Below are 27,400 nucleotides of genomic sequence, written 5' to 3' on the forward strand. Positions count from 1 at the left end.
CATTATGACAGCCCTAGTAAATTTATACAGTCCCAAGAACTTCCACTTTGGTGGGGGAAACTGACTACTGGACGATCAAGCCAATCATACCATGTACAAATCTATACATGCAATTAAGGTTAGAAAATGAGGAAGTATGAGAGGAGACAGCAGGGAGATCTTGTCTAGTTGACTCCCAGACGGTGAGCTATTAGACATGGCATCTAAAGGTCAATTAGAAGTTTGCAGGGCAAGATTGAAGTGGGCACAGAGAGAGTGTCCCTGGGAGGAGTGGAGGACAGGACACAGTGATTGGAGTATAGATTAAGGAGTGGTGGGATGAGGGAGGTATACTGAAAACCTGTAGGCCTGTGGGAAGCTGACTAAAGCCTGCTTAATCCAGCCAGTGGCAGGATTCCATCTACTTCTCAAAAGCTCCCTCTGGCTGTCTTTTGGAGAAGTGGAAAGGGCCAGAATGGAGGTGAGCGAGAAGCTTCAGCAGTGTCAAGGTGAGCAATGATGGGGACTTGGACAAAGGCTGTGAAAATGGGGATGAGCAAAGTAAGGCAAAGCTGGAAAGGAGGAAGAAGGAGGGACACTCTTCAGAGCATGTGAAGTAATCAAAGTCTCATACACAGAAGTTGGCCATTTTGTTGCTGGATAAAACAACTTTGACTTAGACGAAGTGGCTGATCCATTTGTTCATTTACCAATATTTATAGGAGTCATCCATGTGGCAAGCAGTTGGCCATATTCACGTTTTAGAGAAGGGTACCAAGTAAGAGGTAAAATTTAATTGTACTGGGATGAAAGGAAAACTGAATTATGATATATTTTTAATAAGTACAGTTTGGCTCCATCCAGATACATAAAGTAACATCAACCTGCACTATGGCACATTTGAGATTGGATCTAAGAAACGCCTGTCTGCTTACAAATATGGTGTGACTGTGGTAGTCAGATTTTCTTCACTGTGACAAAAATGCCTGAGAAAACTGGCTCACAATTTCAGTCCACAATTGGCTAGCTCCATTGTTTTTAGGTTTGTGGCCAAGGCAGAGGAAAGCTGCTCATCTCTTGGCAACCAGGAAGCAGAGAGAAGAAAAGAAACCAGAGAGGAAGGGGCTGAGGACAAACATCCCTCAAAGCCACACCCCCAGTGATCAACTCTATCCAATTAGGTCCCATGCCCAAAATCCCACTGAGCTAGGAACTCATCAATGGATTAGTTCATCAATAGAGGCTACAGCTCTCATGATCCAATCACCTTCCAGAAATTCATCAGCTGACAACCAAGCCTTCAAAACAATGAGCCTTTTCAGGGACATTTGGAATAACAACAGTAAAAGTAACTACATTTATTTGAAAATAATCTAATTTCTTTGTGAATTAAACTCATCCACTGTTGTGGCTTGTGGCTAGATGTCCTCCCAAAGCCTCATGCAGTCTTTTTCAAAGGTAGCTAAATCTGGAATTTGTGATGCTAGGATTAAGGGCATGTGATTACTAAACCACTACATGTGAGTGATTGGTTTGGCACAGCCCTAATCCTGGTAGTCTGAATAAGATAAAAGGAGTAGAAAGACGCTGTTAAGGTCTCTTGTTGCCTTTGCTATCTTGTGCGCGCCATGTTTCTCCTCTCCGATCCCTGTTTACCATCCTTGCCTTGGAGTCAGCTAATTATGGACTGAAACCTCTACAAACTGTAAGGCAAATAAACCCCTTCCCCTCTAACTTTGGGTGTTGCGTATTTTGTCTCAGCAATGAGAGAAAAGTAACTAACACATCTACTTTATTCATACAGCAGGCTGTCTTCAAACATTTTCTGCACAGAAATAAAATCTTAGTGAACATATATGTTATTCAGATTTTCTCAATTTGTAGGCCATGTTTCATATTTTTATTTAAAGGAATCATTTTCTCTGTGATTACTCAGGCATAATCAGTCAGATGATCTTTCCCAAGAATTTGGAATTAGGATAGAAATGCTAGCCTGAGTGACTGGAGCTGACCTGAATAGAATGGAAGATTCAGAAGGGGCCACATGGAAGAAGTGGAGAAATTTCTGAAAAGAAAGAGTTCATGAGTAGGAGGTGAGGTGGGGGAACAGGAAACAGATTCTTCGAATTGTTCCTGAGTCCCCCTCTTCATGGGAGCTGAGATGACCCTTGTGGTGACAATTTGTATTTTTAGTTCCCAGCTTTTAACACCCCCCCCACCCCATTAAAAACCCCACCCATACACACACCCTGGCCTCCATGATCTTGGAAGATGGAAGTGCCTGCCTTGCTTCTGGAAGCTTCAGAACTAGGGCTTCTCTCTTCCCATTATTGTGCATAGTAGCCCAGGCTGTCAGATGGATGCTGTCCAAGACTTGAAGTAAGTCTTTGAGGAGCTTCACAAAGTCAGATGTTGCAACTGCAGTGGTAGCAAATGACCAGCCTTTTCCTGCTGGAGGTTGGAGGATGACAGCTGCTGCTTTTGCTATCTCAGCACCTTCCCAAGCCAAGGCCTCCAACTTCCCTGTCAGTGAACCTCCCAAGTTCTCCTAAAGTCCTCTCTTGCTTCTGATGCCCAGGCTTAATTCCTGTAGCTGGCAGCCTGAAACACCAACACACCCAGTGTTTGGGGTTTTTTTTGTTTGGTACCAGGGATCGAATTCTGGACCTTGCACTTGGGAGGCAGGCGATGGCACCACTGAGCTAAATCCCTGGCCCCTACATCCAGTGTTTTTATAGTGAGTTCTTATACATTTTGCTTAGGGTGATTGCTTATGATATCCAAGGTTTATTAACCAACTAGTGTCCTCTATTTCTGCCTACCTTCTTCTCTCCTTTGGAATCATGATTGGGATCAAACCAAGTGAAAAGAGGAGTGAAGAATATGAGGAGTGTTTTTAATGTAGCACAGAAAACTCCCCAGAAGGTAAAATCTAGGCCAGTATGTGTCTGTTGTCAGGGAGATTTTTGTGGGTTAAAGTCTATCCTTCAGCATGGGGCAGCATGGAGGAATATAACCACATATGGTTGCCACATATGGTTGCACAGATAGTGCACTGAACAATTACACAAGTATACTATAGCCCTGTATAAAGGTGGAAAGGGGGGGTGATCCCTTTCCTGCCCATTATAAGGGGTCAAGGCCAACACCCCATACCGAGAGTCTAACTAATTTATTCGCTCATAGTTATTGTATAATAAGAGCCTTCAGAGGCCAAAGGCGCTTACTTATACACCTATGCTCTGCACATGGGTTCTTCGGGACTGGCAGGATTGGAGACTATGACACGTATACCCACAGAGTCTGCAGTGGAAGAGTTGATGCCCCAGCTGTTGCCAGTAGAGCCCTGTGACTTGACAGAAGGTTTTGATCCCTCGGTACCCCTGAGGAGCCGCAGGAATACCTGAGGTGGGTCCAGATCAAAGCAGCTCAGTGTCCAGATGTTGTGGTAGCTCAAATTGACCCAAAGAACTTGAAAAGGAAGCAAAGTGTGAATGTTTCTCTTTCAGGTTGCCAAACTGTCCCTGAAGGTTATTCCCCAACACTTCAGTGGCAACAGCAAGTGGCACAGTTTTCAGCTGTTTGACAGAATGTGAACATAGAAGTCACTGGAAATCACAGCAGCTGGATAGTAATGTGACTGAGGATGAAGAAAGTTGGAAAAAATTCTGTCTAGGAAAAAATGCTGAAGGGGCTGTTGGGCCAACTATAAATGAAAGTCCTGGAATTGATTACGTACAAATTGGAATTTCCCAACTCCCCGAAGCTCACTCTGATTCGGCACCTTGCAAGAAGGTGCTCTGAAGTGGACACCAAAAGATAGTCAGAGGGTTCCTGCTTTGAATATATTAATCTGCTTGGTTAGCAGGTATTTTGGCCAGCAGGATCTAGCTGATGAGCAGCTGTGATCCAGCTGCTCTGAGACAGAAGGTGTTTCTGTGGAAGGCAGCGTGAGTCTCTGGATGTGCAGTGCAGTTCACGTAGACTGCATCGTTTGCTTCAACACTATGTGAATGACTCAAGTTTTTATTAAGAATATAGATCGAATTTAATGTCTGAAATATCTGTGAAAAAACAGCACCTGGTATTTGATGAACAGTTTGAATCATTTGCAGGAGTCACAAGCATTTAAAATGAGTCCCATTTAGTGAAGCACCCTGCATTGAAACTGTATGATGAAAATTTATAGCAGTCCCTGGTGATGTTTGTTTACATTATGCACAAAAATTTTGATGAAAATGTGTTTTGAATACTAAACCTTTATTTGGCTCTTGGACAAAATAAAAGGCAAATTAATGTCCTTAGAATAAAAAAAAACGGCCTTCAGAATGAGCACCCAAGATCCAGAGTGGATGACGCATTTTTATGCTTAGGTTCCAAGAATCATGATCAACATGCAGAAATGTGCTTGGACAAAAAAACCCCCCAAAACCCTAATATGACTGTGTGGGGAAACCCAGCAAGACCATAGCCTCTGTGTAGTATTCCTTCCTCCTGGCTATGGCACAGGACCTTTTCTGAAATGGGGTCTTAAGATCTATAGACAAGGTAGGTCAGAGTCTTTATAGCTAGCTTAAAGACGGAAAAGCAAGAAAGATTAAATTTCTAGATTTCATGGTTGGCTTTGGAGAAAATGAGTTCTGGTTTCTGTGACTTCACTTGGGGAAGAGAATTTCTAATTTCTATGATTTGCATTAGCAGAGAGTGAAGGGTGAGATACAGGAGGTTCAGAAGGTAGGACAAAAACTGAGCCCTTCACTTTGGGCTATGATTTTTCTGAGCCCCAATATCTGTCAGGTAGACACACCTCAGCTGGAGGCACTAAACAGGTCCTTGACTTCACTTCAGGGAATCCACCTATTCTACTCAGTAAGCAGTCTGGCTGCCATGCAAAAATTATTTTTTTACGTGGTTAAAGTTTTTGGTTCTTTCCCTTGTGACTTCTACTATTCCTAGTCACAACCCAAGGATCTAACAGGGATTTATCTAAACTTGCCAATTGAATTTGTTCAATTCCTAACTCTCCCAGGCATTAAGTTTGGTCTTCCCTCCAAGAAAGAAAATAAACAAGTAAAAGCCTTCCCAACTTGAGCGACTTAAAAAATTAATCTGAATCATCAAGGTCAATCCATTTTTGCTTTTTTTTTTTTGGTACCGGGGATTGAACTCGGTCCATTTTTGCTTCAATGAGCTCACATCTTTCATGTGATCTGTGCTCTGGACAGAAGAATCCAGCAGGTCAGGGTGTACTAGCAGAAGGGAGTGGGGACAGATGGTAATCATGTTAGGGCCCACTGGCCACATGATCATTGATAATTTTCTCTGGGCCTTACTTTCCTCAGTTTGTGGTGAAGAAAATAAAAATAAATGTAAAGTACTACTTTAAGGGTATGCAAAATTAGGGGTGCCTCTCCTCCTGACCTTACTTTTTATTATAGAAGGTAAAAAAATTACAGCACATCAAGACTAAAGTTTGTCAGTAAGATTTTATTTCTCTTTTCTATCAAATGCAAAGATGTCTATTTTGTTCCTGCCCTCAGCTCAAGGCAAGGTTCTGCAAATGTCTAGGGTCACGGGGTGGGCTTAGCTTGTTTGACCTCCGGGAGCTGACAACAGAGGGTATCCACTTCCCATAGCCAAGTGCAGCAGGCAGAAGAAAATGCAAAGATGTATCACTGCTTAATCTCTAGAACCTGTGAATGTTACTTACTGTGGTAAAAGATTTTTAAATTATGAATCTTCAGAGTTGTTTTCCTGCATTATCCCAGAGGGCCATAAACACAATCATGTATATCCTTATGAGAGGCAGATTAGACAGGTGTATACAGAGAAGGCAATGTGACGATGAAGGCAAAGGTTCAGCCAAAAGCCAAGAAATACAGCCACCAGCAGTTAGAAAAGGCAATGCACTGGTTCTCCTCCAAAACTTCTGTAGGGTGTGTGGCTCTGTATGTATGTATAAACATAAACACACATGCACACATCCATTTAGTTTTGTAGTACTGGGGATTGAATCCAAGGGCACTGTACCACTGAGCTACATCCCTGTTTTGAGACAGGGGCTAAGTTGTGCAGACTGGCTTTGCACTTATGATCCTTGTCTCAGCCTCTTGAGTAGCTGGGATTATAAGTATGTACCACTGTACCTGTCTGTATTTAGTTTTATCTTGAATTTTCGGCTTGGGTAATTTTGAGAGAATAAAGTTGTTTTAAGTCACACAGGTTGTGACGATTAGCTATTAGAGCAGCCAAAGGAACTAATAAAACAAGCCTTTGACAATACAACCAGACTACTGCTGAGTGGGGTGGGTGTTCATACCACTTTTACCACTGTTTCAGGACAGAAATGGACCTTGAGTAGGTGGGTGGGATTTTCAGTTCAACAATGTGAAACTAAGAACACATTTGATACCAACAGAAAATGAGTGGCCACACACACAATAATTTCCAACCAGAGGTGGATACATGATTTCTATGTTGTGTTTTGTGAAAAGGCCGCAGAACCCCATGAAGCTTGCTAAGAACCACAGACCCTGGTGGTCAACTCTGGTCATCCCATCTGCTTCCCCTAAGAACCTCTAATGGTAGTGTCAGACGGTTTCCATTACCTATGAAAAGGTCTTCCCCCAAAATCTACCATAATAAACACATAGTAAGGGCCCAACAAACAAAAACCATTACTATCTGTTCAGGACATGGCTCCTGATATAATGGAAGTATGCTGAAAATGGAGGGGAGTGGGGCCTCTGGTCTGAAACTGCCAAAAGCCCCTGTGATAGTTAACTGATTGTGTCAACTTGAATGAAATACCCACTGAATTGTATCAGCATAGTTCTGGATGTGGCTGAAGGGATTTATTGAAAACAGAAGACCCACCTGGGTGTGAATGGCACCAACCAATAGGTGTAGCCTGAATGGAATAAAAGGAAAACAAAGAAGGAAGGCTCACTTCTGTTTCTTCAGAGGCGCTCTAGTCTTCACCTTCACTTTGGACATCATCTCTTGGTTTCTAGCAGACTCTTCAGCCTCCTGATAACTTATATAGGACACTAAAGTGAGCTCCAGGTCTTTGACCTTTGACTAGATCCTACGGATCTCCAGTGCATAAGACATCCCTTCTGCACTCTTCTGACCGTGGGGTGGCATTGTAAGCCTACCTTGTAAACCTTTATATATCTTGCATTAAATGTTTCTCTAGTAAGCACTGATAGACACACACCCCCTCCCCCTTTTCAGCAGGAAGTGGAGCTGCAGGAGCACAGCTCTGGGAATAATGCAAGAGTCAGTTCATGTGCAATCTTCTTTTGAACTTATTTCAGAGGATGAAAAGTCTCTATAGACAAGATGCACAAAGACAGTGATGGTTACGTGTATTTGTCAGTTTGACTAGGCTAAATGATGGTGATAGGTGGTAAACATTATTTTCAGTGTCTGTGAGGGTATCTGTAGAACAGATTAGCATCAGATAAGTAGAAGTGAGTAAAAACAACCCTTCTCCCCAATGTGTATGCATCATCCAATCCATTGAGGACCTGAATAGAACAGGTCATCAATCTGTCTTTCGCGACTGAAAATAACTCCAACTGATTATTATTTTTCAAAATTGTTTTGTTTATTCTAAGGCCATTCCCTTTCCATATAAACTTTAGAATCTTATCTACAAGAACTTGCTGGGGCTTCTACAGGAATTGCATTATATACAAAAATGCAGAGAAACACTTATACTACATTCAATCTTTCAACCCAGGAACATGATAAATCAATCCATTTGATTCTTTTTCTTATGAGCATTTTACAATTTTCATCACACAGATCTTATAAATGTTTTGGTGCATTTAAGCCTAAGTACATTTTTTTTTTCTAAGTACATTTCTTTGGGTGCAACTGTAAACGGTGTATTTTAAATTTTTAGACTTGTCTGCTACAATGTAGCAAATATAACTGACTTTTGTTGATCCCATATTCTGCAAACTTACTGAAGTTACCTAGTCTATAGTTTTGTTGTAGGCTTTCCAGGTAGGCAGTCATGTCAACTGCAGAGACAACTTCATATTCTCATTTCTAGCCTGCATGCTTTTTGTTTTTCTTGCCTAGAACTTGGAATACCAGTAACTTCCAATACTATGCTTGCAGCAGTGACAGTGTACATCCTCTCACTGTCCCTCACCTTAGAGGGGTGGCTGGTTTTCAACATTAAGAATGATGAAAGTTGCACATTTTTCTTGGTAGAGCCTTGCTATGGTTTGGATATTGGTCTGGGTCCCCAAAAGGTCCATGAGTGAAGGCTTGGTCTGCAGGGAAGCACTATGGGGAGGTAGTGGAACTTTGGAAGGTAGGGTCTAGTGGGAAGTCCTTAAGTCATTGGAGGTATGCCTTGAATGGGATCGGGGACCATGCCAGCCTTTTCTTTCTCTTCTCTGGTTTACGATGTGTCCATTTTGCTCCTACAGCCACTCTGCCATGATGTACCATCATCTACCAGCCTCAGTGTAACTGATGCCTCTGAACCTCCAGAACTGAATTATGTACACCTCTTCTTAGTTGCCTCAGCTATTTCATTATCACAAAGCTAATACAGTCCTCTATAAAACTGAGGAAACTCTATTTTTAGTGTACTAAGTTTAATATGAATAGGTGTTTTTTAAATCACTTTTCTGAATCAATTGCTATGATCATATGGTTTTTAGACTACTAATATGGTAGATTATACTGATTTTCTGATATTGAACCAGCCTTGCAAATTTAAAATAAATTCCTCATAAATTTCTTCTATTTTCTCAAGAGACTACATAAAATCACTTCTTTAGATGTCTCATAAGATTCTCCTGTGAAACTATCAGGGTTCAGAGATATTTCAAAAATGTTTTCATTACAATTTCATTATCTTTGCTACTGCATCCCGGCCAAGTGTTAGTATTTTGTGATTCTTGAGTAATTTGTCTGTTTCTTTTAAGTTGTTGAATTGGTCATGCCTAATATCAGTGTTTTCTCTTTTGTCATAGTCAGTCTTGCTATAGGTGTATCAATCTGTTTTTTGAAGGCCCAGGTTTTTAATTCATTTTCACTAACTTCTGCTCTTTATCATTTTCCTTTTGTTTGCTTTAGATTTAGTAGTTTGCTCTACAAAGTGTGATTGAACAATAGTCAATGTTTAAATTTTTTAAAAATACTAAAAATAAACATTACAAATAAAAGACATATTTAATCTCCCTCAAAATATTCCCCTTTGCTTTGAACACACTTATCCCACTGTTCTTGTCTGTCTTTAGTTTGTCTTTAATTGTGCTGTCATGGCTGCCTCAATGTTCTGAATTAATAAACATTTACCTTTTATGGTCATTTTGACTTCGAGGAAGAACCAGAAACCACATGGTACCGGATCTTGTGAATAAGATGGATAAGGACACACAGTAATGTTTTTGTGAGTCTGCCTTTCTGTTGGAAAGCACTCAGCAGCAGCATTCACTGTAGTTTTGGTCACACATAAAGACACAAAATGGTACTTCCATAACTGCTTCAGAAAGTGGCAAGAACAATGGGTTAAGTGTGCTTATCAAGAGGGAGCAATTTTGAGAGCAATGAATGATAATGTGCCTTTTACTGTAACTTTTTAAAATTTAAGCTCACTGTATTTTGATCGCTCCTTGTACTCCTAGTTTGAGGCATGAAAATTACTGATTTGAAATCTTTCTTCTTGTATAATTTAAGCACACTGTGTAGTAAATTTCTCTCTATGCATTTCATTAGCTGCATTCCAAAGTTTGATTCATTCTCTACTCATTTTCATTCAATTCTATGAATTTTAAAAAATCCCCCTTGATGCTTTCTTTATAATCCATGAATTACTTATAAATGTGCTGTTTAATTCAAGTGTCTGGTGATTTTCCTGTTGTTATTCTGTTACTGATTTCTAGTTTGATTCCATTATGGGCAGAGGACATATTCTGTACAATTTAAATTCTTTTAAATTTATTAAGATTTGTTATATGGTCAAGGTTTTAAGGTTTTAGTGCATTTTCCACGGGTAAATGTAAAATTTGCCATTGTGTAGAATGTTCTATAAATATCAATTAGATTCTGTTCACTGGTAGTCCTTAGTTTTTTTAATAGAAAACATTACTACAATCTACCTTTAGTTACTATACCACTTCACGAACCAATTAAAAATGAACAACAGGGGGCCGGGAATTTAGCTCAGTGGTTTCGCCGCCTGCTGTGCAAGCACAAGGTCCTGAGTTTGATCCCCGGTACCAACCCCCGCCCCCCTCCCGAAAAATGAACAACAGTATAACTCCATTTTACCCTCTAACCTTTCCCCCCTTTCAAATGTCATTTATTTTATTTCCCTGTGGAACTAAAAGTTAAACTCTATGACTATACCACTCAGTAAGCATTTGACAGACTACAATGTCAAGTGTCTTCTTGTGCTCATGTTCTCATGAAAGCCCTTCAGAGGATAACAGTTTGATTTATATACTTATACTCATACACACGCACACACATACATACTTTAGGTACAGCACCTACCCCAGGAACCCTATATGCAATACTGTATAATATTTTGCTAAAGATGATTTATAGATATCAGAGCCGAACAGAATGGTAAGGGGTCATAGCACCTTACTCTTCTTCTCTATAGTCTCTGGTAGAAAAATAGTGTTAGCCTTTCTCCATTTTTTTCTTACATCTCCAAAAGTATTCTTATAAAAATCACTCTTTTAAAATAAAAACTTACAAAGTAAGATTTCCTTTCAGCTTACAGAACTTGTAACTGCTTCAGTTTTGTTTTTGTTTTTTTGGTACCGGGGATCAAACTTGGGACCTTGCGCTTGCGAGGCAGGCGTCGGAATCACTGAGCTAAATCCCCGGCCCAACTGCTTCAGTTTTGCGATCTATAAATTCAAAGTTGCAGCATCCCATTTCCTGTATTTCTATATATTAAGGTATTTCTTGGTTCTCTTCTATCTTTAAACTGTTCTTATTGTCACTGCTTCCTCTTTTAGGTGGTGAGAAGACACAAGACACTAAAACAGATAACCCTACTCATATGAATCTGCTTTTTTAAAAAGAACATCACACAGTCAACAAAATTACCTGCATCAGGCAGGTAGGCAATATAGAATGGAGTAAAAAACTAAACACCTTGTTTTATAAGTCTGATTCCAAAAAACACAAAGTGTTTTATATGACACACAATTTAACAACATAGCGCCTAAAAAAAAACAACCTTAATGTGAATCAGATGGTAGTAGAACTACTAAAAGAATATTCCAAAAGAAACAGTAAAGTACTATAATTTGAATGTATATCCTTAATGAGGTACCCTAAGGTACTCACTAAAGTACCTACCCTTAGAACAAAACAAAGTGAGAATAAAAAAGAAAATCTTCTGAACTGTTTTCAATAATGATGCTGTTGGTTGTGGTCTTGGTACTGTCATTCTGTGATGTGTAAAATGAGATAAAGCAAAGTAAATTTATGAGTTTAATTTTTTTATTCTAAGGTCAGTGAGAACTGGAATTCTTTGTTTTTTTGACACAGGGTCTTGCTTAGTAATGCAGGCTGGCCTTGCACTAAAGATGATCCTCCTGCCTTGGCCTCCCTAGTGCTGGGATTACAGGCATGCACCATACCCAGCTCATGAATTGGAATTCTTAATCAAAACCCTTAAATCCTAAATTTGAATTGGAAGAATCAACATGGGAATGATGAATTTTATCTTAAAAACAAAACATATTTCAAATTCCATCCACTGAAAAGCAATGACCAAATCAAAAGCAATAAACATCCCTAATTATCTACTCTTTCTTAGAGAAATGGCTGACTTCAGGTCTGGGGCAGGAAACGTTTTATTTCTGAAATAGCTTTGATATACAGATAGCAAGGAAGCTATGCAAACTAGCAGTGTCATATGTTGTAAGAAATTAGGAATCAAACAGGATAGTCAGGCCATCAATAAGACTGATACTGCATTTGGAAACATGAGGTGTTAAAAAATTCATGAGTTCATACATTTCAAAAAAAGAATTTATCAGTTAACTCATTTTAGGTATAATAACTCATTCTGAAAAAATTGGCAAAGGAAAACCATCTAACATTTATCATTTCTTTCTTACATAAACTATACCACTAAATAATCAAATAGCAGATAAGGAGTATCTCCAAAGAAATATTCCAACTTATACATGAAGAAGGAACAGAATTAAAATTACTATTCTTTGATTAATAAATGCATCAGTAGTAAGCATCAACTGGTAATAAAATTCCACAGAAAACAATCAGGTATTTTGTGCCTCCTGATCAGGAAGTACCACTGCCTGAAACAGCCTTGCAGAAACAAAATAAAAAGGGCCAAATTCCAATAGAATGTCTATATTCAACTACCAACTTATAAACTTTAGAATACAGAGGACAAGGAACAAAGCTACAACAGGGCTGTAATTCAACAAAATCCATACCCAGGGAAATCTGTCAGCAGTGCTTCTCAAACTATGTGCCTATCAGTTTCTTCTCCCTAATTTTCAGTCCACTGTAGACTAACACTTAAACAATACACAAAAATGAAACAAAATCCCTTCAATAAAACACACCAAGCCAATTTTCTAATTGTTAGACTCAACAGTCAGAGAAACAAAAATCACCATAAAACGTTTCTAAATTTCTGCACTTATAAACTGTTACGGCCTGGTATCTAGATGTCTCCTTAAAGCCTCATGTGCTCATAGGTGGGGTCTGCCAGAGTTGGGTGGATCTAGGGTGTGTGATACTGGGATTAGGGTGTGTGGTACTAAATTAGTCCACTGCGTGGAACAGTGTAGTTCTGGGTGTGGCTGAATGGATTTAGTGAAGGCAGAAGCCCCATCCTGGATGTGGGTGGTGCCACTCAAAAGGTTTATAGCCAGCAAAGGATAAAAGGAATAAACAGACTCACTTCTGCTGCTGCTGCTTGTTGTTTGCTGCTCTACCTGCTACACCATGAACTGGTTATCCTCTGTGATGCCCCACTGATATGTCGTCCTGCCTCAGAGCCAGCCAACTATGGGCTGAAACCTCTACAACTTATGAACCAAAATAAACCTTTGCTCCTTTAACTTGTGAGTGTCCAGTATTTTGTCTCAGTAATGAGAAAAAGTAACTAAAACAAATAGTAACAGTTTATGAATTGACACTGCATCTGGAAATCACATTTTTCTCCCCAGTGTTAGGGGTGGAACACAGGGTCTCGTGCTTGCTAAGCTAGCACTCTGCCACTAAGCTCCAGACCCAAAGACCACATTCTGTGTAGCACTGCTTTGCAAAACTAAGTACGTGGTTTCTTTATCAAATAAATTAGGAGAAAGACTAAAACCTACATACCTGTACTGAACTATGCAATTTATTTATTTATTTATTTTTTGGGTGCCGGGGATCAAACTCAGGACCTTGCACTTGCGAAGCAGGCACCAGAACCATGAACTGTGCAACTTAAAAGATCAACCAACCAATGGATCTTATTTGGGTCTGGATTCAGACATAGTTTTAAAAAGTTGAAAATCTAAAGTAGGGTTTTGATTGAGAGATTATTTTTAATATTGGTTAAGAACCTATACTTTTTAGAAATATACAATGGAACATTTATGGGCAAAATAATATGCTCAGATTTACTTTAAATTAACACAAGGCAGTTGGTAGTACAGCTTTGTGTGTGTGTGTGTGTGTCTGTGTGTGTGTGTACTTATTGGGCTCAAGTTGGTAAATTTTTGGTTTTATTTGTAGTACTGGAAAATTAAACCCAGGGCCTTCACATTGAGTTGTATCTCCAATCCTTTTATTTTTTATGTTTTGAGACAGCATCTCAAAAAGTCACTGAGTTACCCAGGCTGGGCTTGAGCTTGTCGTCCTCCTGATTTAAACTCCCAGGGTGTTGGAGTTACAGGTATGCATCACCCTGTCCGGCCATAATTGTAATTAGTATATGAGGATACCCAGGATAAAATTATCCTCTTCTTTTGATATTTTCCACAATGAAATAATACGAAATTTTAAGTTTTAGAAACCTCACTCTCCTGAAATGTTTTAAAAAAATAATTATAAAATAACAGTTTTGGAGAGGCAAGTGTCCAGCGCATTCAATAACAGAAAAGGAAATAAAATCTGAAAAATTTTAGGGGTTGGGCCAGGGATTTAGCTCAGTGATGCTACCGCCTGCTTCGCAAGCACAGGGTCCTGAGTTTTAAAAAAAAAATGCTTTTTGGGGGGTCAAGATGAACGCTATCTGCTTTTGCTTTGTTGTCCACATAATGAAATAACACAAACTTTTAGCTGGACGTGGTGGCGCATGGCTATAATCTCAGCACTTGAGAAGCTGAGGCAATAGAATTGCCTTGAGATCAAGGCCAGGCTGGGGTACTTAGTGAGTTCAAGGCCAGTCTGAACTACAAAGTGAGATCCTGTATCAAAAAACAAAAACCTTTCAAAAGTAAGCTCCAATCCAAATTAACATGCCTTAACTCCACTAATAAGTAGAAACTACTATGAACATGTATTCTTTATGTATAAAGCAAAGTATTTCAAGGTTTTCTGAAAATGTCAATAACAAATCAAAAATTATATGCAAAGAATGTGTAGTTTTTAAAAAAAAACTCACAAGAAATTTTCTATATGTGAAGTCCCATGATAAAAATTGCCATCACTAGGTACAAAAAACACCAAAGTAGAACATAATTAACTGTAATCCATAATTAACTGTCAATATCAAGTCACTAGGATGAAACAACCCCACCACCACCACTAATTTTATGCTTTAGCAATTCCTGTTAATCTAATTTAGGATCCCAATTCCAAAAGACAAAATAGCCTCCCCAATAATTAGAAGGAAATAAAGTGTTTCTCATGGAATAGACTCCAAAGTTGATCCAGCTAAGATTAAAGACATTTATAACTTCCCTGGTTACAAAAATTTCAGAAGTGGGCCCAAGAGGAAAAGAAGATATTTATTCACTCTGACTCTGGTGGTGCTTTGATTTGTGGCAACTTGTTTGTTTCTCTAGGCTATTTTTTTTTGGTACTGGGGATTGAACTCAGGACCTTGTGCTTGCAAGGCAGGCAGGAGAACCACTGAGCTAGATCTCTGACCCCATCTCCAGCCTTTTAAAAATTCTTCTCTGGCCTATTACCTCATTTACTTATATAGTTTTAATACCAACAGACACTTGACACTCACAAGTTATCCCTCTTTACCATTCTACTTCCTGATCTGTGGCACGTAGCATTTTGTTATGTTTCCTAGGCTGTGACTAAGCTTGAACTGAGTATGCAGTGATTCTGATAGGCACTAACAAAAAGATGCTGGTTTCTGATCTCCAATTCACTTCACTTCTTTTTTGAAACAGGGTCTTTCTATGTAGTCTAGGCTAGCCTTGAACTTGCTATGTAGCCCAGGAGCTACAATCAAGCCCTAGAGCTTACAATCATCCTGCCTCCTTCCAAGTACTGGGATTACAGGTGTGCACTACCATGACTAGATTTTCACTCTACTTTTTGCTGGCTGTGAGGCAACTCTTGTGCCATGATGATAGTAAAAGTTCTAAAAAAGTTGTTTTATTATTCTTTCCCTTCATTTACTGTCTTTTATTAACTGGTAAATGCTAACCTTGGAAGAGCTGATGAATCAGACACTAAATTCACAGGTCAGCAGACACATGTGTGAAGTATGGCCTAATTAAAAACTTACAATAAAGGGCTACATCCAGTACCTAGTAACCATCCATTATATTATCTTGGTACCTTTACAAGTTCTTACGAACGTGTTAAATCATAATCAATAGGGTTTAAAAAGAATCACTGACAGTTCATAGAAAGTTAAGGCTGCTCTGTAGATGGTAAGCAAATACTAAATGACTTCTTAGGTGCTAATTTAAATGGTTGCTGGAAGACATAGTAGGTGTCTGCCAGAAGCAGAAAGACTACCTTCTGAGTATTTTTTTTTTTTTTTGGTACCAGGGATCGAACTCAGGACCTTGCACTTGCGAGGCAGGCGGCGGAACCACTGAGCTAAATTCCTGGCTCTGAGTATTCTTAAGAGTACCTTAATTTAAAAATTAAGCAATGATATAAGCCAGGTGTGGTGTTGCATTCTTGTAATCCCAGGTCTTTGAGAGAGAGGTAAGAGGATTACAAGTTTGAGCCCAACCTTTAAGATCTTGTCTCAAAATATAAAATAAAAAGGGCTGGGGATGCAGCTCAGCACAAAGGCCCTGGGTTCAATCCTCAGTACTAAAAGCACAAAGGTAATATTAAAAACAAAAAACAAGCAGTGTTTTACTCAAAACACACCTGGATCAAACATGATTTTATCCAGAAAAACTAAGCATTTTAGGAAATTTTTGACCTACACATAGAGATGGCTGAAACAGTAAAATATTGTCATGCTATGACTTGAGCAGTATCTTTAGAATTTCCAAACATCCTAAATCACAGGGGCTGTAGAAAAGAGCCTTGTTTGCAACCACAGGCCATCAAATCTTAAATAAATCAGCCACAAACACAAAATGGTATTTTAAATATACAGTAGGAACATTTATTTTAACACTTCTAAAAGATATTTCTCCATGCCTGATGATTTGATATAAAAATCAAACCCATCATACTTTTCCCATTAGTCTTTCTACATCAAGGGCAATCAGAAATTTGTACAACATGAATATTTGCTTCTGAAACAAAAAATTACAAATTAAATGGTAACAAAAATACACAAATCAACTGGACCCTAAATGAATTTCTAATGAATTCTTTGCCCTTTCCCCCAATCACCTAGAGCTTCTTTCTTCTGCCTCATTCTGCTCCTTTTCCTTTCTTTGCTTGGCCATGAATTTCTGTTTAAAGCAATTAGCAATAAGAAACACATATTAGATGCCATTTTGCTGTAAGTACAAACCTGTCTAATGTATTTCATTATATTTACAATTTAAAAGAGGCTGATACTACAAAATAAAGATTAGAAACACAGTCCCTTATATTAACATTCCTTCCTTTCATTCATCGGTCTTCTGATATTTTATAATACACCAGGCCTTATGCTTAATGCTTGAGAATTCATTGATCAGCAAGATAGATAAGGCACCCTGCATTCATAGAGCTTATATTCTAATGAGGGAAGAGCACAAAAGAATAAAAATAAACAAGGTAACTTTAGGTGATAGTAAGCATTCTAAAATAACAACAAAAAAACTGATTATGTTGAATGGGGGGAGTGTTTTACTTTGAAATGGAGTGTTTTACTTTAGCTAGGTCCTTCTTAAGCAAAGTTCTTTCTGAGGAGCAAATACATTAGTTGAGACCCATGAGGAAGAACTGGCCATGCAAGGAGAACTGGAGGGGACAAAGGAACAGCAATATGAAGGTGCAAAGGCAGCAAGGGGCCTCTGTATAAAAAGTAGAACAAAGAGAGAAGTCAGAATATAGTAATTAAAAATTGAGTTCAGAGTAGCAGGAAAGAATCAGATCAGGTAGGGCTCTTTGGGTTCATAATAAGTCTGGAGATGTAGCTCTTGCCTAGCATTTGAAAGGCTGTGAGTTCAATCTCCAGTACTGCGCGGGGCGGGGGGGGAGGGTCTAGATCTATCACTAACTAGCTATATGACCTCAGGATTAGATACAGAACCCCTGTAAGTCTGTGTCCTTTATTATTTTTATTTCATTTAATTAATTTTTTTTTTGGTTCCGAGGATCAAACTCAGGACCTTGCATTTGTGAGGCAGGCGCAGTACCACTGAGCTAAATTCCCAGCCCTATTTTGTTTTTTTGAGACAGGGTCTCACTATGTAGCTCAGGCTGGCCTCAAACTCAAAGCAATGTCCCTACCTCAGCTTCCCAAGGGCTGAGATCATAGGCATGCACTACCATACCCACCTGTATCTTCATCTTTAAAAATGCAATGAAAAAAAAAAAATGCAATGATGTTATCTATCAAATTCAATTGACAGGGTATCTAAAATAACCCCAAACATTCAGGAGAAATCAGAATTTCAACTATGGCTAATGATTTTCTATAGTAGTACTTTCTAAGCATGTACACAATTTTTAAAAAACGGTTTTGTGATTAAATCAGTTTTAGTAAGTTTTAATAAGGACATTAAGGTATGCGGTTTCTCAGTGCTTTACAGAGTATCATATTTTCTCATCACTTTATGAGTGTCATATGAGACTACTGATCTGAAAATCTACTCTGGCAAGTGCTATTATTCAAACAAGAGGAAGAAGGGATAGAAATCACCGGCAAGGTTCAGTGAAGGAAAAAACAGGATTGTAGACTTAGGAATAAACTGGCATAAACATTTAAAAGTGCTCACAAAGGAGAAAAATGAACATTTAAGGAAGATACTCAATTAGTTCAATTATAATAATAGCATCTGAAGATCCTTATAAGTTAAGAATTTTTAAAAATTACCTCTGTATTTTGTTTATGACGTGTACTCTTGCAGTGATTTGTCATTGCTTTTTCACCTGAGTAGAAGAGGGAACAAATTGGACAGAAGAATCCAGCCTTCGGTACAAGAAAATCTAAATCTAGAAGACCAGAAGAGACAGGAGGAGGAAAAGGAAGAAAATCAGTAACTTATCAATTAGTTGTGTTAATCAATTTATCCAAACATGACAAACATAATAAGCATTGTATATACTTATGTCTGCTTTTGGAATATGCTGGCTGTACAAATAAGGTTCTCCTCCAATCAGCATAGCTGCTCATGAACAAAGTACACTAGCTAAGCTTTTCAGCATGTTCTGCTTAACTGGAGTTTCTGTCTGGGCAAATATAATTCAATTCTCATCAAAGAAGCAAAGTAAGTACCAGAAATAAAAGAAGAGAACTATCTTAGGCTTCAAAATGCAATAAAAATACTGCCAGGTAAAAAATAGCCCAGTTAAGCTGTCATCAGAAATATCAAGCAAGGCTTACTCAACTATTCCTCTAAATAAAAGAGCAATTATTATGGTTCTGAATATTTTCATAGGGGTAAGGAAAAAATGGCACTTTTACTTTACCTTCAGGGACATCAGGTGTCACTGATTTGTCTAAAGAAGCATCTTCAATCTTCTTGCGTTTTCGATCTGGTTCTGAATCCTTTAATTCAGATTCATTAGCTAATTTTTCATGGAAAAAGAAAGGAATTCAAAATAGATTTACAGACTTTTGTGAAGTTAGCATAGGATAATCCCTACCTTCAAAGACTAAATTTAAAGGAAATCTTCCTTGGTTAATCCTATCTAACTACCCTTCAAAAGCCATCTCTAAGAATCTTTGATATAAGAAATAAATGGCAAATTTATTAGTGGATTTAGGGGTAAAGAGCTAAAGTTAGAGAGTATTTATATATAGTTCCAGAAAGAATCAAGTTCTGTAGTTAATGAAAAAACCTAATTTGTGTATGCAAGGCACTGGGTTGAAGAGAAAGTGGAGATTAGGGGAAAAGGATATCAGTAGAGAATAATTCTTATGCCCTTCTAACCTAGAAAAGAGCATAAACTGATAGCCCAAGATAGAATCACAAATAAAATTATGAACATTAAAGCCCAGCAAAGTGAGTAACAAGCAAACAATGTTAGCAGACTGCATAATTTTAGGGGCAGACAAAAATGGAAACTAGTTTCAGTTTTGGTTATGCTCAGTAGCTAAAATATCTTATTGCATAGTACTTATAAAACTCCATTTATATAAAAATAATTCATTTAGCTCTTATCTTGTGAGCTAGGCAAGTCATATCATTATTATCCCTATTTCTTTAGAGACAGAAAGCAAACTCAAGAGAAGTGCTATAATAACCTGATAATTCTAAGGCTGCATAGCTAGTGAATTACAGGAACTTGAATCAAGACTTGTGACTTCAAGTTCAGAGTTCCCTCCACACATCTGGGTTTCTCTTCACCAAATCTTAGAGGATGGTGAGGAACTTTGAAATTATGACTTCTCCTATTCTTCACATTTTACTGGTCTTCAAGTCCTAGAAAGTCTTTTTTTTTTCTTCAAAGGTTTTCTCTCTTTTCCTGACTTCAGTCTCCTGTCTCTAATAGCCATTTACTTTTTTACCAAGAGTAACAAACCTCAAACAAACCCATTTCTGCTACTCCAAAGACATATTTACCGTAACATAATATAAAACATACAATATAAAAATTATATCATTATTAAAAGATTAAGACAAATCAGTTACATTTTCACACAAGTTTAAAAGTGTGTGGAAAACGGCCTTTTAAAAAAGCTAGGTCATTTTGTCAGGCATATCATTCCTTAATGGAAATACAGTTGAGACAAGGCAAGTTGGTGTTGAAGTTGCCCTATCATTACAGAGCTTCTGGACCAAACAAAAAAACTCATGAAATCATGCCAGGAGATATAGGTCATATTATTAAACCACTAATTATAGCCTGATATCAAAGACTGGCTATAAAAAATAGAGGAAGAAATATTAACTTGATCATGGGAAAGTCTCAAAATATAGATCAACAGTAACAAATGATGCAGAAAACTGAAGACTAAATTAAAAGGAAAAACATTTTAAAAATCAAGTCCGAAGTCAGGCATGGTGGCTTGTGGTTTATGCCTGTAATCCCAAGTCAGGAGGTTGAGGCAGGAGGATTGTAAGTTTGAATCCCTGCCTTAGTTTAGTGAGATACTGTCTCAAAATAAAGGTGTGGGGATGAGGGTGGAAGAGAGGATATATAACTGTATAAAGATCCTGGGTTCACTCTCCAGTACTGCTCCCCTCAAAATTCAAGTTTGACCAGAGCCCAAAGTAGTTCAACATCAACTTCAGAAATGTAGTAAAGAAAAAAGCCAAAATACATCCAGTTTAAATAGAAATAATGGGAAAAAGATATACAATAGTTTCCTTCTGGATGCTTGCTATGGAGCTACAGGGATTCCAGAGAAAGACTTGTCTGAAGTTTATGTGTAAGAATTCAAAGAAGGTTGCCGGGGATTTAGCTCAGTGGTTCCACCGCCTGCCTCACAAGCTAAGGAACCGAGTTCCATCCCCGGTACCAAAAAAAAAAAAAAAAAAAAAAGAATTCAAAGAAGGTATTAGTATGGATCTGAAGTATCCTTCAAAAGTTCATCTGTTGAAGGCTTGGTCCCTAAGACAGCAGTGTTCAGAGGTGGGGCCTTTGGAAGTTGCTTGGATCATGAAAGCTGTATTATCAATTTTTGAATCCACTGATGGGAGTCATAATTTGATGGCCTTTGGAAGTGTGGGGGTGGAAACAGGAAGTGGGGCCTAGCTGAAGGAAGGTGGTCATTAGGGGAGTGCCCTTGAACCCTGTATTATGTCCCCAGGCCCTCCTACTAGTTCTCTGTTTCTCTCTGCCACAAGGTAAGCAGCTTTGCTCCAACACGCCCTTTTGGTATGACATACTGCCTCACCAAAGGCCTGGAAACAACACAGCCATGTTTCCATGGACTGAAATCTCTGAAAATGTAAGCCAAAATAAGCTTCTCCTCCTTTTATATTGTTTCTCTCAGGTCTGATGGAAAGTTAACACAAAAGATAAAACTAAAGTTGGCAGACAGGAGATTCTTCATTTACTCTGGTAAATAGAAATGAAAAATTATCCTGTGAGGTACCAGCTAGGTGATGCAGAAGGAAAAGGCTGATAACTATACCTGGGTTAGGAAATAGGAAGGAAAGACTTCTACTAGATTGTGGGGCAATACTGAGGGCCCAGATGAGAAGTTCTTGGACCAAATCATGATTGATATTCTTCCTAAAAGCAGATAGAATTGGAGAGCAAGAGAACATGGAAGGTGCTGCAACAAGAGTGGTATAAAAGGATACCCTTAGAGTGTCATTTAAGTCATAGTGGTAGTTGATTTTTTTACTTCTTCAAATAAACTCTCTCAGATCAGGAACTGTCTGCTCTTATTCTATGTTTTCTATCACTTTATTGCAGATAGTATTCAATATAATGGACACAATGAGAAATACTGAGTGACTGAAGTATTATCCTTTGCTGGACCCTGTTATTTCAACTTGAATTGTATTAATGCTATTTAGACACTGAATTTATTGGCTTCTTGTAAGCATCCACAAATAATAGTTAATGAAGGATTTCTGATACTGCAACATAGTTAAAGTAACCTTTTGTGGATCATTTCCGCAAATATTTCATTCTAGTATCACTGTTTCATTACTTCTCTAAATTACTAAGATAAAAATCTTACCTAGCTCTAATAATTATAGGTCTGTCTTTTTCCCTCCTTTACACTTCACTGCTTTTCTACTTTTCTTCCTGGGTGGTAATCTTTTAAATTTCAGGCACTATCTCATATTGTATAGCTCTCTCTCTAACCCAACAATGCTGCTTTACCTTCACTAATTTGGAAGGCCTCTTCACCTTTTGCTGGTTCTGTTGCAACAACCTTTTCTGAGGGTGGTGTTTTCCCCATTCTAACTCTCTTCACTGGTGTTTTAGCTTTAAAACAGAAAGCCTAATTTATTGATCTAGTAACAGTAATTAAATTGTTTAAACAATAAACTTTCTAAATAAAAATTTCAAGTAACTTATTTTTTTTGCAAACAATACCTAAACTTCAGAAGGAAATGTATTTCTTTTCTTTTCTTTTTTTTTGGTACCGGGGATCGAACTCGGGTCCTTGCGCTTGTGAGGCAGGTGGTGGAGCCACTGAGCTAAATCCCCAGCCCAGGAAATGTATTTCTAATATAAAACAGAATTCTATTAAAAATAATCAATTTAGTTAAAACATTTTCCTATGTTCCCATCTATCATGTTACAAACAAATATTTTTTTCAAGGTAGTAGTATTACTCTAATTTGTTCCATAAACCTGTGGGTCCTTCCTCATGTATTATTCTTGTTTGCATTAAATCCTTCAAGAATTTTTATTTCCTTTTTTATTATTTTTATTTTCTTTTTAAGTCCTGCAAGTGAGTGCTCCATTATTCTTTACCATTAAAATATTACTTTAAAGTAAAATAGTATCTTTATGAGTTGTACTAAATTCTAAACTTAGGCAAAACCTGGAAGCCAATATGGTGTGAACATCCTTCTGTTCATAAAAAGCTGTGGTTCCTCACAATACAAATATACCACTTTCATTCTAATTTGATGACATTAGCTTGTTCTCTTAAGTTTTGTCATTGGTTAAGATATAATACCTTGGAGCAAGCTCTGTTCTATAACTAAAAGAAATATGTGAAATTTGTACACATTTCTATAAAACATTATTGGCTATAATGGTCTACCTGTCTTATGGTTTTTTGACACAGGGTCTTGCTGTGTTGCCCAGGCTAGCCTCAAACTCATGATCTTCCCACCTTAGTTACTTGAGTTGTTGGGATTACAGGTGTGTGCCCACTGTACCTGGCTTGTTGACTTATAGTTATCAATACAGGGTACAATTATTGGTAATGCCATAATATATATTTTAAAATTAATTCCCTCATAAAACAGGAAAACTATCACTTCCAAGTATCTACCTGCTAAGTGTCTTTCAATCGTGGTTTTCAAATCTTCTTCCATAACATTCTCATTTACTAGACCCACGTGGGACAAAGTTTCCAATTTTGTCTTCTGTGTGTCCACAGCTCTCTTCTTTCTATCTCCCTTTTTATCTGTAGGATGGTCATTTTTACTTTGTGCTAACTCAACTTTTAAGTCATTATCTCCATCTTCCTCCTCTCCAACTTCATCAACAGTAACAAAATTGAGCTCCTCTTTAAGGTTATTAAAATCAGCCAAAGAGTCTTCATCCTCTTCAGTTACTTCATCCAAAGTCACTAAATGTAAATCACTACCGTCATCTTGTATTTCATCTACAGTAACTAAAGTAGAAGGGTCTTCAGGCATCTGAGAAGAAATGAACCCAATAGAATTCCTGACAGTATTTCCTTCATCTCCCTTATCATTTAAAGTGGCAAAGGTTATGTCTGCTGACTCATTTAAAGGCAGCTCTTCTACTTCTCCAATTTCATCCACAGTTACCAAGCGTTCCTGCTTCAGAAGATCTTGTTCTTCAGCCACTGACAGAACGGTAACATCTTTTGGTTCACTGTGGGAAATGCAATCTTCATGGTCAATTAATTCATCTAATGTAAGAAGCGAATTTGAATTTTTTACCATTTCTTCCATATTTAGTTCTTCTTCATCAATTACTTCATCCACCGTGACTAGAGCTTGTGCATCTGCATCTTCCTCTTCTCCAATCTCATCCAATGTTACAAAAGATAATTCTCCCTCGACACTACGAGGGGCAGAAGTTTTCCCCTTTTTCTTCTTTAAGTTCAGTTCAGAAGGAGGAGTATTTCTGAGAGCTTCTTTCCTTTTTCCCTTTAATGGATTCTGCTTGGCTTGTGAAGGATTCACTTCCTCTATAACCTCATCCACAGTAACAAATTCATCCAAATTAAATGAAAATAATGGTTCCTGGTGGAAAGTTTAAAATTAGGATTACTTTTTAAAGGGCCTACAAATAAATTAGCTATAGTTCACAAAGTGCTAAAGGTAATCCTAACAATATCAATCTAATTCCACTTTTATATAATTTTAACAAAATTACAATTATTTCCTATGGGGAAATAATGAAACATAATGGCATAAAAACACTGCTTTTGAGCATCTGTTGAACAATATAAAGAATTTACTGTTCTATACATTAAATATCTAACATAGCATCTCAAATAGTTAGAAATAGCTAAACTGCTCCATCAATTTATTCATAATACATATTTAACTTATATAATACTAAGATATGAAGTTTAGATTTTTGAGGAAGTTATACAAAAATATTATTACTAAGATTTTACTAGCTTAAACAACTGCATTTAAAAAAAGTAATTATCTAATTTGAAAAACTGTGCCTACATTAAAAAAATAAATTCTCAGCATGGCTCCTTATAATGATCTGCTGCTGATACATATAATAATAAACTATTCACACTACCTACCTTAAGATAAAAAAGTAAATTAATGCAAAGATTAATGGTAGGGTCAAAAGTAAAGTATATCATTCCTGTTTTTTATTCTCATTGTAAACATTTGTATTAACTATAAGGCAGATGGGAGGTAAGACAGATGAACTCTGCTATGGAAGGATGGTAATGAAGGGTTAGTGTTAATGAATGATTTTTTACCTCTTTAGATTTGGAACTTCTACCAGTGGTACTTTTAGAATTCTTAGTGTTTTGTCCGGCCAAAGCCTAAAATATTAAAGTAAGAAATACAGAAAAACAATTTACAACCAGGTTATTAATGTTCTAAAAATAGACTGGGGGTATCCGGACAGAGTGGAAGAGAAGAGGGAAGGAAGGAGAGGAAAGCAAAGGGGGAACATTTAAATAGCAAATATCCAAGTACTGTCAATTATGCAAACATTAAACAAGTTAACAAAAGTCAACAGTCATTCAACAGTATAGGTATAGCCTCCAAAAGTTGTAATTAAATTTAGTTTTACATATCTTAACTTTTCTCTATTCACAATGTCTAAGTTGGGCAGTGACCTGATAAAAAAGCTTCAATTTAAAAGAGGAAATGGGTTTTCCATTCAGAATGAGAAAGCTAAATCACCTTAGAAGATTCACTACAGACTTTCGTTAAACCACAGTTTTATTTCTGATCAATTTTTTCTTTATACCACAGTCATTTTTTTCTTTTACAAATAATGCTTTCCAAACCTGTTAATAAATTAGGAACTTTGAACTTGATACTCTAAAGGTCTACTGGCTTAGATCAGTAGAGTCATTTCAGAAAGGGAAATGGTAGCTTGGGGGGTAGAGTGAGGAGATGACAATTATGAAACAAGATTACATCTCCTACTTCATAGCTACAGCAGCAGAGCTAAGTACTTCAAAGACACACTGAGCCATTCTTCCTACTCTCCTCACCTTATTGTTGCTGTCATCCCGTTTGATGGAAGGTCTAGCCTCAGTTTCCTGAGACTGTTTTGTTATGTCTTTGTAATCCAATTTAGAATCCTTGCCTTGCAGTGCTGAGATCCTTCCACTGCCTCCTCTGGTAACACCACTCTGCGTGGGTTTGAATTTACTGTTGCTTTCTGCCAAGCCTGATCTGGCACTTTTAAATAGACCAAATTCCTTGGCTGAAAGTTTCTTTTCAGCATTTATTTGATCTGTAAGTACAGATTTTAGAAAACTTTTCTGATTTTCACTTTTTGAAGCTGTAGCTTTTGCCTTAGAAGGGACCATAGTAACCTTGATGCTTGATTTGCTGCTAGATACATTCGATCCAGCCAGCATACTAGTTTTACCAGTTTCATCAGGTTTACTGGTCTGACTCGCTCTTTTATTTGGGTACGTCTTGATTACGTTTTCTGCAGGTTTTTCTTTTACTGCTGCCATAATCTTTTCTAATTTTTCTGCAACCATTCTAGCTTCATTCTTTTCAGTCTTCTCTGTTCCTATTTGTAGATCCATTCTGGTTTCCTTTGTATTAAATTGATTCTCTGCCTTCTCATCCATGTTATTTTTTTCAGAAATATTCTTTTTGCTTACTGCCTTCTCATCCCCAGTGTCATCTGGTACTACGGTGACAACACAAGCAGATGGCACTATTTCTGAAACAGTTTCATGTTTATCCACTTCAGCTACAGCTTCTGCCATAGACTGTGTAATTCCAGCAAAGAAATCTTCTGCCTTAGATGGAGGTTCTTCTAGAATTCCTTTGACATTCTTTTCTTCTACAAATGCACTGTCAGATGTTGATAATTCTGTTTCAGGGTTCATAATTTCTGCCTCTTCCTTCTCAAAGTCACTGGAATACACCTGCTGATTTAAAGCACACTCCTCTATATTTTCAGTGAATAATTCAGTACTGGCTGGAATGGATGCAACAAGAGGGAGTTCTATTTTAATCTCCTCTGCTTGAGTTTCAATTTCAAACGTTTCAATAGCAAAGTCAGAATCACAAAGTACTTTTTCAGGTTCTTCCTCACAAGGCTCTTCCTGCTGTACCAAAGTTTCTGTTTGAATAGTGGGAGTAGTTTCTTCTTCAACCTTACTAGGTTTAACAGAGGGACTATCAGCTGCTGTTTGGACCTCACTTTCATCAACTGGACTGTTTTTCAAGCCAGGGCTAAAAGTACTTAAAACAAACAAAAAGAACACAAACAAAAACAAACAAAAATCAAACTATGATGAGAATTCAACCATTATAAATAATCCCGTTAAAGCCAATTGTAAAGACTTCCTGATGCATTAGTAATAAGCACTGGGAAATCCAGCCAATCAGCACTAAAGTGATTAAGATATTTTCATGTAAATATGTAAACAATGTAAAAATCTAAGAGATCTTTCATGTCACTGAAGATTTTTTTTTTAATTCAAAGGAAATAGTGGCAAACTGTGACTGCTAATGTTTGTTCCTTTTATGTAAATTATAATCAATATTTTTCCTCCTGTGTCAAATGCATATCA

At 37.6% G+C, this 27,400-nt stretch overlaps 1 protein-coding gene and 1 pseudogene across 9 annotated transcripts in view; one reads left to right on the top strand and one right to left on the bottom strand.

Moving 5' to 3' along the window:
- The first annotated feature begins 3,227 nt into the window (after window positions 1–3,227).
- On the top strand, window positions 3,228–4,052 carry LOC101722313 (gem-associated protein 2 pseudogene; annotated as a pseudogene).
- Window positions 4,053–16,512: 12,460 nt separating this feature from the next.
- The window catches only part of Znf638 (zinc finger protein 638), a 116,158-nt gene continuing 105,270 nt past the window's right edge, over window positions 16,513–27,400 (bottom strand). For 5 of the 9 annotated variants that reach the window (XM_013074053.3, XM_087215927.1, XM_013074052.3 and 2 more), the window contains 7 exons: window positions 25,853–27,068; window positions 25,103–25,168; window positions 23,450–24,395; window positions 22,321–22,425; window positions 19,003–19,101; window positions 18,407–18,525; window positions 16,513–16,832 (listed from right to left, as the gene is read on the bottom strand). In XM_013074053.3, coding sequence (XP_012929507.2) covers window positions 16,767–16,832; window positions 18,407–18,525; window positions 19,003–19,101; window positions 22,321–22,425; window positions 23,450–24,395; window positions 25,103–25,168; window positions 25,853–27,068 — 2,617 coding nt within the window. In that variant the 3' untranslated portion in view covers window positions 16,513–16,766. The remainder of the gene's footprint in view (window positions 16,833–18,406; window positions 18,526–19,002; window positions 19,102–22,320; window positions 22,426–23,449; window positions 24,396–25,102; window positions 25,169–25,852; window positions 27,069–27,400) is intronic. The other 4 variants (XM_013074054.3, XM_087215930.1, XM_087215931.1 and 1 more) reach the window with 1 other exon arrangement.

The sequence above is a fragment of the Heterocephalus glaber genome, unplaced genomic scaffold, assembly GCF_053883595.1.
Source record: "Heterocephalus glaber isolate CG9 unplaced genomic scaffold, H.glaber_assembly_v1.0 deba00001456, whole genome shotgun sequence".
NCBI lineage: Eukaryota > Metazoa > Chordata > Mammalia > Rodentia > Bathyergidae > Heterocephalus > Heterocephalus glaber.